Here is a 13,660-nt window from a genome sequence, read left to right as displayed (position 1 = left end):
TTAAGAATTTGGAGTCTCTGTTTAGATGCTAAATTTTATAAGTATTTAGAAAGCCTTAAGTAAAAAACCCTAAAAAGCTAAGCATTGATCCATTTACTAATCTTATGCACACAGTTTACGTAAAAATATAAAAGAATGTACCTAGGATGGCCATACCAAGTGGCAGGGGAATGGGTGATTAGATGAGCTATGTATATATCATGTGATCAAACAAAAGATAGTGTTGTGAATATCCTAGAACTAGATTTGGCAGAGCTATCCAAACAAATAGAGGGTAACAAATTACAAATAAAAGTAATAAATTACTGTTCCCAGATAATTCCTATGGTGTTTTGGGACCAAAATCAGGTAGAAACATCATTAGGCTTCCTCAAACCTACACACTGAGATATCCCAGGAGGGTAGAGCTAACTTAAGAGCTCAGGCTGATAAATGTAGCAAGTCCAGAAAAGCACTCCTGGGTGAAGTATCAGTGGATAGCAATGGGACCCACAAAATCGGTGAAGAGAAAAAGAGACAGTAACATCATCACATATTACAACATACATTAAAAAACCCAATGCCTGTAAAGTAAGCTATTATTGATACATATTTAATAGTTAAAGAAGCCTACAATTCAAACAGCTTCAAGCCTTCACTGTTCATAAAATCTTGTGAAAGTAGTTTTTTTTCCCAGTGTGAAAGCAAGCATTTCATGTTTCTCAAGTTATGCAGAAAGAATGCATGGGCAAATTAGAAGAGCAGCAAAAGGCAGTGGGTACCAGAGAAAGAAAATTTCTGGGAAGGTGAAAATATGCAGCATTAAATGTACATGCCTGAAGTATTCGATGCAGCAATATGCAAGTTCAGACTAAAAAGCAGTGGTCCCAATCTTTGCGTACCTAATTCATTAATGTTTCAGGATCTGTATTACCAAATGATAGGAATTTTGCACAGAGCAAAATAGTTGGAGTCTGTATATACAGCATGTAACGGTAATACCTACTGCCAGTGACTCAACCATTTGCGTCAGAAAGACTGAGCTAGAGACTTACACGAACTTTTAGTGCAATGAAAGCTAGAATCAGATTAACAGCTACTGCAGAATAAAATCCCAGCAGTTCTGGCAAAATAATTTAGAACCAGGACAGTGTTGGCTATTCTGGCTTGCCTTGAGGAATGAAAAAGAAAAGTGCCAAAATGTCTATCACCAGCTGCTTTCCCCTCCTGCATTACAAAGTAGGCCAAACACAAATGTCTAAATAAGAAAAGTTTATTTCATGAATATAAACATTCCTGCAAAGTCCAGGGGTGTTTTTAAGAGCGAATCTTGAAATGTCATGAATACTACCTTAATTTAGCAGTCTTTTTAAAAAGTTTCTATTCCTTTTCATTTTCCTCACCACACTAATATGTTTTATTAGCCATATAAAATATGATATTGAATGGACTTGTCAAACATTCATTGATTTAATAAATATATAAAGCAAATACTTTGAGGTTACTTACTATAATATATACGCTACATATATAATACTATATGCTTCCCAGATATCTGATTCAATATACTTTATTGCTTCTTTCTCTTGATACATTTCAGTTTTCCACAAAAGAATGTTGTTTTACAACCTACTCTTTTGCATTTTTTTTTATTAGTTAGTTAGTTAGTTAGTTGGAACAACACAAAAAAATTCCTGACATGGGAACCAATAAAGACATAATTGCAATTATCTTCCTGTTACTAATATTTTAAATTAGGAGTAATTAATACTAAAAACACTTTTGAAAATGAATTTTGTGAGAATGGCAAAAATAATTCTATTAAGGATATAGTTTTTCTGCATATCTTATACCTTAGAATTTCAAATCTCAAATAATGATATAACTCACCATGGCAGAAGCTTTTGATAAATATCATGAAAAATTAAGCATAAAAAAGTAGAGCATTTTTGCATCAAGAATATCACATTTTACAACACAATATAAATGAACAAAATACAATCCACTGTATTTTAGTATTTTAGCTATATTGGTCTGATCATCTTGATACCAGCCGATTTTACTTAAATATCAGGTTCAGACACTGTTAATAAGTATGCCCATCTATTCAATGTAAATGCTTCTTTTTGATTCAGGCAATTAGTTAAGTTAGTGTAGTTAAAACAGCATGCACAGTAATTAATCATTCATGTCCATCCCACAGAATATGATGATTCTAATCTGGATTATAATTGCACATACATATAATCATACACTCATACTTCTATAAAAATCCAGATTTATGGTGATTTTTTAAAAAGATGTAAACTGTTTCAACTCAGTGGGATTGCAAAATAAATATACTAACCAGACTAGTTTCATTCTGTCATTTGGACTAGGAGAGATATTTTCATGGCAGAATAAAATTAAGTCAAAACACTAGTCCAGTAATAAAAAATCCAAGAGACAATCATACCATTTTTCTATTAATGCTCAGTTTTCCTCTTCTTAGTCCACTCAATGCACTTCCATAGATCTAAAAGTACATTCATAATGGAGTATTTGATAGGTCTCAAGCTAGACAGAGCAATTCTCCAAGTGTTCAGCATTTTGAATATACCAGCTTGTCAGATGCTATTTGAATTTGCCTGGTTATTTGATGCAATTGCAAAATAATAATTTTCCCTAGCTTTATACAGCTTATTAGATTCCAACTGCCTATAAGGTTTCTGTTCTATTTTACAGCAAGAAGATATGTGTGTATAATATGTATTACAATGCACATATTTGTGCACATACGAACACTTGATGTTTTAAACGTATTTATAAGCTGCCTACAGGAATGTGGAATTATTTAACATAAGAACTATTATTCATAAACGTAAACAAATGAGGCTGGATAAAAAAAATCTTAGCTGAATCTTAATAAACTTAAACAAATGAGGCTGGACTAAAGAATCTTAGCTGAATCTTCAGCTAAGAGCAAGGCGGATCACAAGGTTTGTGAACCACCTTGCTTTTAGCGGAATCATCCTAAATATTATTTGTGTTAATTTGTTATTAAGTTCAAATGAGCAAAGAAAGTTCTAAAGCAACTGGTGTATTTCAGCTTAAAGTTAAGTATAGTGTATGAGTTCAGCATAATGTTATTTAGTAACAAGATTAATCCCCCTTAGAGGAAGAATATTTTATTGACAATTCCAAATGTCCAAAGAGCTTGTGTTCACTAATGAATGTTTCTAACAATGTTTCTAGAATGTATACATGTACGTACATATCTACCTTTCTACCTACTTACCTACTTATCTACCTATTTAACAAATAAATGAACTGGCTATCATCTTTGCCCAGTATAATATTTTGGCAGGCAGGAGTCAAAAGAAATCGTGCAGTTAGAAACATATAAACAGCTCTTGGAACAATAGACCATCCCTAAAGAGCAGCAGTAATCAATGCACACTTCCATTAATAAAGTGATCACTGATGATGACATCAATGACAATGAAAATATGCAATCATGTTTACATATTGTTCCCCTTGCACTCCATGCTTGAATGTTTTACCCCCGCACTGACATACCATCATATGGCTTCTATATATTTGGAGGTTCAAGTCAATATCAAGTGTCCCTTAAAGACATTTTAGTGATTTCATCACCAACCTGCCAAAAATCAAAGAGGAAAATAGAATTCCCAGCTTACTAGACTTGCTCTACTTATAGAAACTGAAAGGAAGCCATAACAGCAGCAACAATCACAGTAAACAAACAAGTAAAGCAAAACAAATGGAGCAATAAGAATCTGTTTTACTGCCATGATTCTGATGCTGGTTTAAACATAGTGCTATTTGTGCAGCTAAGTAAGTTTATGACTATATAAAACAGACAGAAAAGTAAAAGCAGTTTGTTCACATGTATACTGAACATACAATAATTAACGTATACTTGTATTTCATATGGGTTATGGAAAGAAAAACTTGAGAAATCAAGTTATATTTTTTTTCAAAGAACTAAGATGCATCTATTATGAGCCCCGTTCAGAAATAAAAGTAATCAAGTCATACAAAATTCTTAATTATATGACTATATCTAACAATCCTCTAGTCCCTAAATACAATCTCAAATGTTCAAAACAATTTCTAATTCAGCTTACCTCATATTTTAATATATACACGCTGAAAAGTTGTTCCACGGCTGAAAGATTTGATTTGTTTAATTTATTAACAACATCCTAATGCTTTGGATCCTGTTGCCAAAGTATACCATATATGTATAAATATTTATGTTGGGAAGAAAATAACTACTTATTGGTGCAACATAGACTTATGTTTCATCATATGTATTGTGTTTCTCTACAACTAGGGTCAATGTGAGTGCCACCGTTATTTCAAAGAGCTTTCAGGAGCTTATATGCACATTAATTTCAACTGATTTTCACCACTGATTTCACCCTAAAATAAAATCTTGAATAATGTGTCATGCAAATATTCTCTTATTGTCAAAATAATTTACAATATTTTATCCTCTCTTTTCTCCTGCCAGTAGCATAATAATCCAAGTAGGATCATATCTTCTAACTATTGCCAAGGGATCATTTCTAACTAAATTCCCATTTTTGAATTATAAAGACTAAAGAAAGTGAAGGCTTAATTTTTAAAAACGAAAATAGGCTGTGGTTTCTTTAACTCAACATCTGAATGAGAGTCACCACAATTATTCTTGCCAGTTAAATATATCCAATTTATCTTCTGCTTGATTTCATCATATAGAAAAAATAATTTAAGTATTTAACTGAATTTTAATTAAATCAGTGAATTACTGGGAAAGATCAAAAGAAAAACCTGTAAGTGAAATATTTATTGTACACAGAATAGTTCTAAGCAATATTTTTCAGAGATAAATGTTCCTTATATCAATAGATGTATTTTTGATAAACTTAGGATCAGCCTATAAAAACTTGCTAGAAAGAAATGAGGTTTTTTAAAAAAGAATTGCTTCTGTGGTATTCTACTATTCCAAGACTAACAAGCTTTTCCCTCTTCAACACCCCCAGGCAAAATTAGAAAATGAGTACCCATACCAGTACTTTCTTTATATGATAGAAACCCTATTATGCAAGCACCAGTTTTCTATGTTCTTTTTAACACTGTTAAGTCACTCTTATAGCCCCAGGTCAATTCTGCCACACTAAATAGCATACCCATTAATCCAAACTTCCAATTATGAAAATCTTTTGAATGATCTCCCTGTGGCTATTTGAACACATGAAGTTATCCTGTACTTGTTTTGATGAGGTGAGAGAAGGGGAGATTTCTATTCTCTCAATATTTTCACAGATTCTTTGTGAAAGTGAGCAAAACAATCACAGTAATGTACATGAAAGGATTATTGTTCACTAGAATCCAGAGTATGGAACTTTGGAACTTATTATACCTGGGAGCAAAAGAACAGAGGAGTTATTAAATTACTATGTGGTAAAGACAACATAGACATTAAAATTTTATAACACTATTTGATTAAAATCTTATATATGATGAATTTTAAAAAAAGGAGTTAGGTTGCTTCCCAAAGATGAAAATAAAGCCCTCTTCCAAATACATTTTTAAATTCCAACTGTCAAATCAATTCCCTTATCACAATTGTTCTAACAATTAATGGGTACGGGACTACACTGGTGATATTAGGGAAAACTCAAGATCATAATTAAAATTTATTAGATCTGGGCTGCACTTCTTATACTCATTTACCTCTAATTAAACCCTGTTGAATCTAGTGAGACTTACCTTTGAGCTGACACAATTAGGACCATAGCGTTAAAATGCTTTTCTTTTTAAAAAAAGAAAATTATATGGAATTATATCTTGGTTTAGCAATTTAAAAAAGATAATAAATGACAATACAAGAATTGAAGCTTAAATTTCATTTAGCATCTGGAATATAGATTCCTAGTAAACAATACAAAACTCATTATAAAATCAATATCAACTTAACCAATGTGCCCAAGAGAAATAGTAAAAAGGTCATTCCCAGAAACTCAAACAATTTTCCTGCTGGAAGAGAAAGATTTTAATTACAGATATTATTAACCAGAACTGTCACTGAGAGGTTATTCTGTTATTCTTTTATTTATCACAAATAAGTATAATTACTTTCAAATTATTAATTTTATCAGCATTATTAGAATAAGAGATGTTATATTGATTTAAATATATCTTAAAAATAGCTAAAAAGTTTTCATCAAATGTTCATTGTTATTTATGTGTAGTTTTCGGTATTCCGTTCAGATAGCTTCATTTCGCCAGAAATTCTTTTTCTTTTCTTCACCCCTCATAAGATTTTCTTTGAATATTACATTATTTCTATTTTTCTTCCTATACTTAGAATTAAGGTTAAGGTTTCTTCCTCTGAAACAGTAATAATGGGCATTTATTTGGACATAAAACTATTACTGAAAATGTCATTTTTCAGACAACAAATGTCATTTTTCAGACAACACAATGTAAAAAATACATGTAATAACACAAAAAGTTTTTAAAATATCTCATTATCTGAATGCACATTCCCTGTTTAAAGATGTGTTTTAGCATTTATACATTAAAGAAGTTTCCTAGCCATTGCTGAGTAACTATATAGTTTAATTATATAGCAATGCAGACAAAAAAAGATATGAACTGCATGTTAGAAATAGGTTTCAGTTCTCAGAAAGTTTCTGAAACATTGAAGTTTTATCCTAAATTGTTTATAATTTACTGCAAAAGATTTATCCATTTTCATATCTTCAATCTACTAAGTGCCAATCTATAAAGGCTTGTTGTATTCTAGCTTCTACAAATGTATCAACATTATAGTCCAATTTATCTGAATAATGGAGAAACTGACATCTCTACATGTCAAAGTTTATTTTCATGTCAGAACTTCAAGAATTTAATGTTTCAAAAAGAAAAAAGAGATACTTTCAAATAACTGCATGATCCATGCCTAATAAATAATAGATTGTTTTAATATTTACTATGCAGTGACAAATACTACATATTAATCTTATTTTTTCCAGAGATATTTCAATTGGCAATTACATCTTTTAATGTTTCTAATTAAAGACATTTACAGCAAACTACAAAAATAGACAAGATTAATAACCAGCAATAAAAAGTTGTTACAGTCTATCGGGGAATATTAATAGAAGAACACCCAATGAAGTACTGTTTAAAGAAAAATATTTACCTCAGCTATAAATAAATAAAAGCAGCATTCCCTCACATGTGGGATAATAAATAAAGTTTAAGTATCCAACAAAAACAAAGAATTGACGGAGTGAAGAAAGTCACTTTTACCTGATAAGTGGCAGTAGCATCCGAGCTGGGATCAGAACCTAGGCTTGTCAACTTCTCCTTTAGTTTGTGATGAGAGCCATGGCGGAAGCAGTAGATCACTCCAGAAGTCATAAGGACTCCCAAAATGCAAGCAATGGAGAGGAGTGACAGTATGATAAATTTGGTGGTATCTTTCTCTTCTTGAGCATGGTGAGGCAAATGTTCCAGCTTGTTTTTCTACATCAGTATAAAAAAAAGGAGGGGAGGTTGATATGCTTCAGAATTTATTTATTCATTGTCCACTTGAACATTTTTAATCCTGCTAGAAAGAGAATTCTTAATTGAATACAGCTGTTATTTTTATTAAAAGGATAAAATTGCAGCATTTGCAATTATTTTTGTTGAAACAGATCTCAGTTCTTTGGAATTGATTTTGATAAGATCTTTCCATGCATTCCAAACATATTTACATACATACATGTACACAAACACATGCACACATACAAGTGAGTTGAGTAAGTTTTGTTTTCTACTTAAATATTTTGAAAAACACTAAATGGAGGCATTCTAAAAGAAGAATCATTAAGTTTGGAGACTGCAGATCCGACTTGTCTTTAGCCTTAAAACAGTACAAAAGCAAAATAAAATGCGCTAAAATGAATGTAAAGAGTCAAATTAACTCCCCCAAATAATAACCTTTTCTTCTTTTAAGTTAAAAAGATAACACCATTTTGATAACACTCACTGCATTGTTTATGCCTTTAAAAAACAATAATTCAACCGTTTGTTGGATTGTGCAAAATTGGTTTTAGAAAGGAAATATTCCAACAATAAGCTTAACTATTTTATAGTCAGCTTTCCTCATGATACTTTTTATACAAGTGGGAAGTGGATTTCTTCTGTTTGATTTATCATCCCAAATATCTGTTCAAATAATTTCTCCCAAAAAATTTTCTATTTGTTATTTTTATTTATGGAGATGAATTTTCACCTGGGAAAACAAAATACATCTTTCTTTGCCCCCTTTTTGTTCACAGAATCAAATAAAATTTAGTCTTTCTCTTTTCTAAGGAAAAGGAGGAGAGGGAAAGGGAAACGTTTCAAACTTAATTCAATGTTGCCTTTTAAATTATGCGCGAGTGGTATGTCTATGTCCGCGCGTAGCAACAAAAAAGTAGAAATACAAAGTGATGCATTTTGCGCTCCACTCGCACGAAAGTTGTCCAATAATTTCCCCTCATTAGCTTCATTATAAACTATATTAGCAACAATTAAAATCGCAACCTGACTATGAAAAAACCAGACACGGAAGATTGCAGGCGCGCTCATTTGGCCAGCGCTTCGCATTTACCAGGGAAATGAATGGAAAAGCCCTCCCCTGCTTCAGCTCCGGCCGCTTCAAGATGCGAACAATTAGCCAAGTCCTCTTCACCGCCTCATTTCGTGGACTAACCACACGGATCTTTCCCCCTTCACTGCCAGGTCCGACCTATTCATTATCACGCCTATCTTCAGTAATTTTCTACTCTGCATTCAGCTACTCTCCATTTAATTTCCTCCCGGAGAGCCAAGTCCACAAGCGGCACTTGTATTAAGCCCCGAGCGGGTTTTTTTTTTCTTTCCTTGCCTTCTCTTTCTCCCTTTTATTTCCTTCTTTTTTTGTCCTGCCTGTATCTTAGGGAAGCCGCCGAAGTAATTAGAGTCGCGTCTTGGCGGGTTTGCCATTAATTAGCCTTCTTGCGTAGCCGTAGTTCTACGGCCTCGCGAGTGATCCCGGCTTAAAAGAAAGGAAGGGAGAGGCAGGTCCGGCAGACTCTTCCGCGCCTTGTTGTGAAGAGCGAGGTTTGCCGGCGAGGAGGCAGCACTGGAGGCCAGAGACGCGCACCCTCGCCGGCTTCTCAGGGAGGGGCGGCAGTGGCTAGCTGCTCGCGCCACTTTCGCTGTCAAGCTAAATGAAGCCGAAGCTAACTCCTCTCCTGCCGCCGCTACAAAGCGCTGGTGCAACCGGGAAAGACGTGCGTGCGCTCCCTCCTCCTCCCGCCCCCTCACCAACGGGAGGAGTGTCTTTCCAAATCTCCACCTGTCTCGTCCCTTTCTCCAGGCGCGGAGAGGAGTGGGATAGGGACCCCAGAGTCGCCCCCTCAAGAACAGGTGCTCGGCCGGGTCTCCTTAGGACAACTTTCATCCCGACGCCGAACTCCCTTTCGGTCTTGATCGCCGGGCAGGGAGCGGCTCAAAGGAAATACCTTCATTGTGATGGTGCTAAGAAAGGGGAGGGTGTGGATACCTAGCCTCCGTTTGGCAGAGAAGGAAGTAAAGTTCCATCAGCCATTTCCCAGAATTTACGCGTCTCACTGAAATAGGCTTACTTCGAAAGCGTAGCTGGAAGCAACGCGGTTTGGAAAAGTCCCTCTCGACCGTAGCGGGTTCTGCCTTCGATGAAGGCAGAAAACGACCTGTCTCAAGATCCCGTGGATAACTTTGATTCAGACAGTCGAATTCCACGCTCGTTCCCCCTGCCAGCAAAGCGAAGGAATTGCAGAGAGGCGCTGCCGAGCCGAGAATAGGGCTTCAGCGGACGCAATTCCTAATAAATGCATTATGTGCAGAGAAATGCATGCCACAACCAGCGAATCGCGTTTTCCAAGGAACCGACGAAACCCCGGCCGGCTGTTTTAGCCGGTTGCCGAAGGAAAGGAGCAAGGTATACGTCTACCCAAAAGTTCCTTCCTTTTGTGCAGCAAGGCGGCAGGGTCAGTGTCCGTAGCTGTAGCAGTAGAGTAGCGAAGAAGAAAAGCCCAGCAGTGGAGAAGCAGCCATGGTCCCGCTTTGAAAGCAGGCTGCAAAGAAGCGCTCTGGCTAAGCCTCCGGTGCGGGCGCGTTTTCTGATAACACTTGCAGTCTGCGCGGACTGCCATCCCGCTGCAAGGCAACTTTTCTTTCCCAACTGAAGCCAAGGAGGCTTCCGAGGCAGCTCTCCTCGAGGTCTCGAGAGAGACGCGCTCTCTGGCTGCCCATTTCCCAGTGCCACCCAACGCCCTCGCGGAAAAGGGTGTTTTCTTCAACTTCTCAAAGCTCTTTAAGCCAGATTTTCCCACTCGCCCGGCGTTTGCTTTTCTTAGAAAGAGAGGTCCGCTGTTGTGGGTCGGCCTCCTCCTCCCGTAGCATTTGCTCTCTGGAGACACGCAAGTCCCCTGGGACTGCAGCCTAAAGACCTGGCCTTAGCTTTAACCGTTAGGATTTCGGCTGAATGGCCTCCAACCTCCTGAAAGTGGCCATTTCTGTTTAAATAGGAGCGTCCAAAAATTGGCCAGATTCGCCCCCTCTCTATCCTTCAGGCTGGGCGGTGTTGCGCGAAAGATCCTTCCACTTTCCGGAGCGGCCGGACCAACCGCTTCGAAAGCATCCCAACGCTTCCCCGGAAGCTGTGCTGTGCACCCACAGCAAAGCGAAGGGAAAAGCCTTCCCATTCTTCTCCAGAATTTGATGCGTGGCCGGGTCCGCGATAGATTTAGCCTCATCAGCACCTACTGCAGCGCAATTCGGTATGTGAACCCCAGCTTTGAAGAGAAGCCATCCTTGATATTCTATCGAGCCCGCCTCCCTTAAGTGCTGTTCAACAGTTGATATCTTAGATGGGGAGGAACTATGCGCGCCCCTCCTATTTTGTCTACACACTACTCTTTCTTTTTCTGTAGCGCCCACCAACACACCAATGGCGGTTGCTAAGGGAACTTTACGTTTGCATCTGATCCTCTCCTGAGGGTCTCTAAGATTCGGATCCTAAGCCCACACTTCATGGGAAAGGTGGATACTCACTGGCTCTGCAAGACAGGCTTCTCAGCAGCACGGTGTAAGATTACCTTGTAATTAGTTTTCCTTACTACTAATCTTTTTAAGATTTCACTACCAAGCACACAATAGTTAAGGGAAACCCACCAACTGCCACAAGCCTTTGTAGCGAAGATGGCCTGTGCTTGCAAATCAGTTTCTAAGCGGGTGTTACTCAGAAATAAGTTATCTGCACAGAATCAGATAAAACACCTTGCCCAAAAAAGCTTAGGAAAATGTTTTTTTTTTTTATTCCTAGTCAGATGTATTTAGAATTGCAAGTCTGATTAAATAGAATCAGACTGAGATTGATACATTCAGGAGATGCTAGCTTCACAGGTAATAATCCATAAAACGTTGAAAAGGAATCTAAATGAGTGTGTGGGTAAATAGGATTATTTGAAATACTATGTCTTCAGTGGAAATATTCAAATAAATACTATATCCTCAAGGAAGAAGAACTGACTTAGTTTTAAATTTCACACATGATGGTCTCTCTCCCAGCTTCAATTTCCTATCTATAAAATGGGACCAATATCTGTATTTCACAAAGTGTTACAGGTAATGGGAATGCAGGTTCTCCATACTTGTGTGCAAACAAATGTCTGAGAAAATGTTAAGTATCCTTAAATTTGGATTTCTTCTTTTTCCTGAAGTGGATGAGATCTGCATTCACCTGAATGCAGGATGCATTTTGGCTTGGAGAACAGTATCACCTCTATGAGAAATGTTTAGGCTTAGAGATTCTAATTAGGAATGTCTTCATACTGACAGCAAGTTATTATGCAGGTACTGTGAAGAAAATACACCTTTTTTTCATTTTCAGCAGCACTATTTAAAGCATACATATTCAAGTTTGCTTCGGATTTAAGTTTGTTTTGTGGTGGTCATTTGCATAACAATATCCCCCCTCCAAATCCTTTGACCTGAATGGGTTTTCAGACTGCTTTACAAATTGGTTCTTCTTGTTGAAAATGAAGATACTGGGTGCTATTTTAAGCAGGCCCAGAGTGTTAAGCTCATCTCCCATGCCAAACCCAGTATATTACTTCAAAAAGAGAGTGGTGGAAGTGTCCTGTTTCACTTTTGCCTTTCAAATAAAAGCATTTTCCCTTCAAGTTAATCAGCACTTTGAAGAAGCATCAGTGATGAAGTGACTGGGCTGGGGACAACTACTTAAATTGCACATAAAGAAAATAAACTACCCTATTTTTCTATTTGAAGATGGCAGAAATCTACTCAGGACTGAAATTTGGATGCAGATCAAATACACATCTTTGCCAGAAAGGCTACCACAATTTAAAAAGCAGAATATGTATGTAGTGTGAGCAAAAGGATTTTCTGTCATACTATCACCTATTTGTTCTATTTCTCTTGTGTATTTTTGTTTTTTCAGTGGTTTGATTATTCTGAGATAGAATGATAAAAAGGCAAACTATAAAAGAAAGTTTATAAAGCCAGTATGGTCTAGTGGTTAAGGCATTAGATTGGAAACCAGGAGCTTAGTTCTAGTCCCGCCTTAGGTACAAAGCCAATGGGTGACTTTAGGTTAGTCACTTTCTCTCAGCCTAGCCCACCTCAGAGAGTTGTAGGGAAAACAGGAGGAGGTTGACATATAAGATATGTTGACTGTCTTGAATTATTTTTAAGAAGAATAAAGCAAGATTAAAAAATTGAAAAGAAAATGAATATACAAGATAAACAGAATTCTGTGGCCTCTGCATGTAGATGCAGGATTAATTGCAAATGAGTGCACTTTAGTTTTATAGTCTGTCAGAAATTTAAAACCAGCTGTTATATAGAACTGCCTGCAATGTATAGTCTTTATTGAAAAAGCTTAAACAACTTTCAGATTCCACCTTAACTCCCCCTCCACATTACTAGCCCAACCTTAACAAAAAAATTAACATAAGTGAGTTCATAAAAAGCTTATAAATATTTGCTAAACCAGTCTTTTCTTCCTCCTTGATAAGCCCTTGCTCTCTCAAAGTTGCTGTCTTCAGTTCAATTGCATTCTATTCCCTTCCCACACAAACTTTATGCCGTTTTACATGAAATATTCTAAACTATTCTTACCCTGCTTCTGTTTAGTTTTGCTTGGATTAAAACACAGATTTATCATTGCGGCAGGTGCTAGTTTTGACTTCAATAAGCCTAAGAGTAAGTATCTGGCAAGCAGAGTAATGTCATGTCATACAATAGGCCAGTTCAGTTATTAGGCAAACTTTTGATGTCTATGGAATTTTTTTTCATCCTAGTGCAGATTGGAAATGAACCATCTCTCAGACTACTTAGTGCTGAAGTTCCTTTCCAATCTATTAGCAGAAAAAGTTCTTTTGGATGAATGTATGAGGTTCCTTCTCTGAAAACTGGAATGGAAAGTATTCTAGGAAAAGTTGATCACCTGTGACCCACTCATTGCACTGAATCCTTGAGACAAATTGAGATGCCAGTCCTGGGACATTTATACAACTTGCCATCTTTCCAACTAAGGAGAAGCTCAATTATTGAAGAACATTTACTGAAGCATCTTTAAAATTTCCAGGTAATTCTATCAACACTC

General features: G+C 36.5%; 1 protein-coding gene across 1 annotated transcript in view; it reads right to left on the bottom strand.

Moving 5' to 3' along the window:
- Positions 1–13,660, bottom strand: part of PTPRN2 (protein tyrosine phosphatase receptor type N2) — a 925,005-nt gene that overhangs the window by 140,530 nt on the left and 770,815 nt on the right. Inside the window, exon 13 of the mRNA XM_058179748.1 lies at positions 7,288–7,503. Coding sequence (XP_058035731.1) covers positions 7,288–7,503 — 216 coding nt within the window. The remainder of the gene's footprint in view (positions 1–7,287; positions 7,504–13,660) is intronic.

Source organism: Ahaetulla prasina, chromosome 4, assembly GCF_028640845.1.
Source record: "Ahaetulla prasina isolate Xishuangbanna chromosome 4, ASM2864084v1, whole genome shotgun sequence".
Lineage (NCBI taxonomy): Eukaryota > Metazoa > Chordata > Lepidosauria > Squamata > Colubridae > Ahaetulla > Ahaetulla prasina.
The sequence above is the reverse complement of the archived record's forward strand: the minus strand, read 5'-3'. Positions and strand labels throughout refer to the sequence as shown.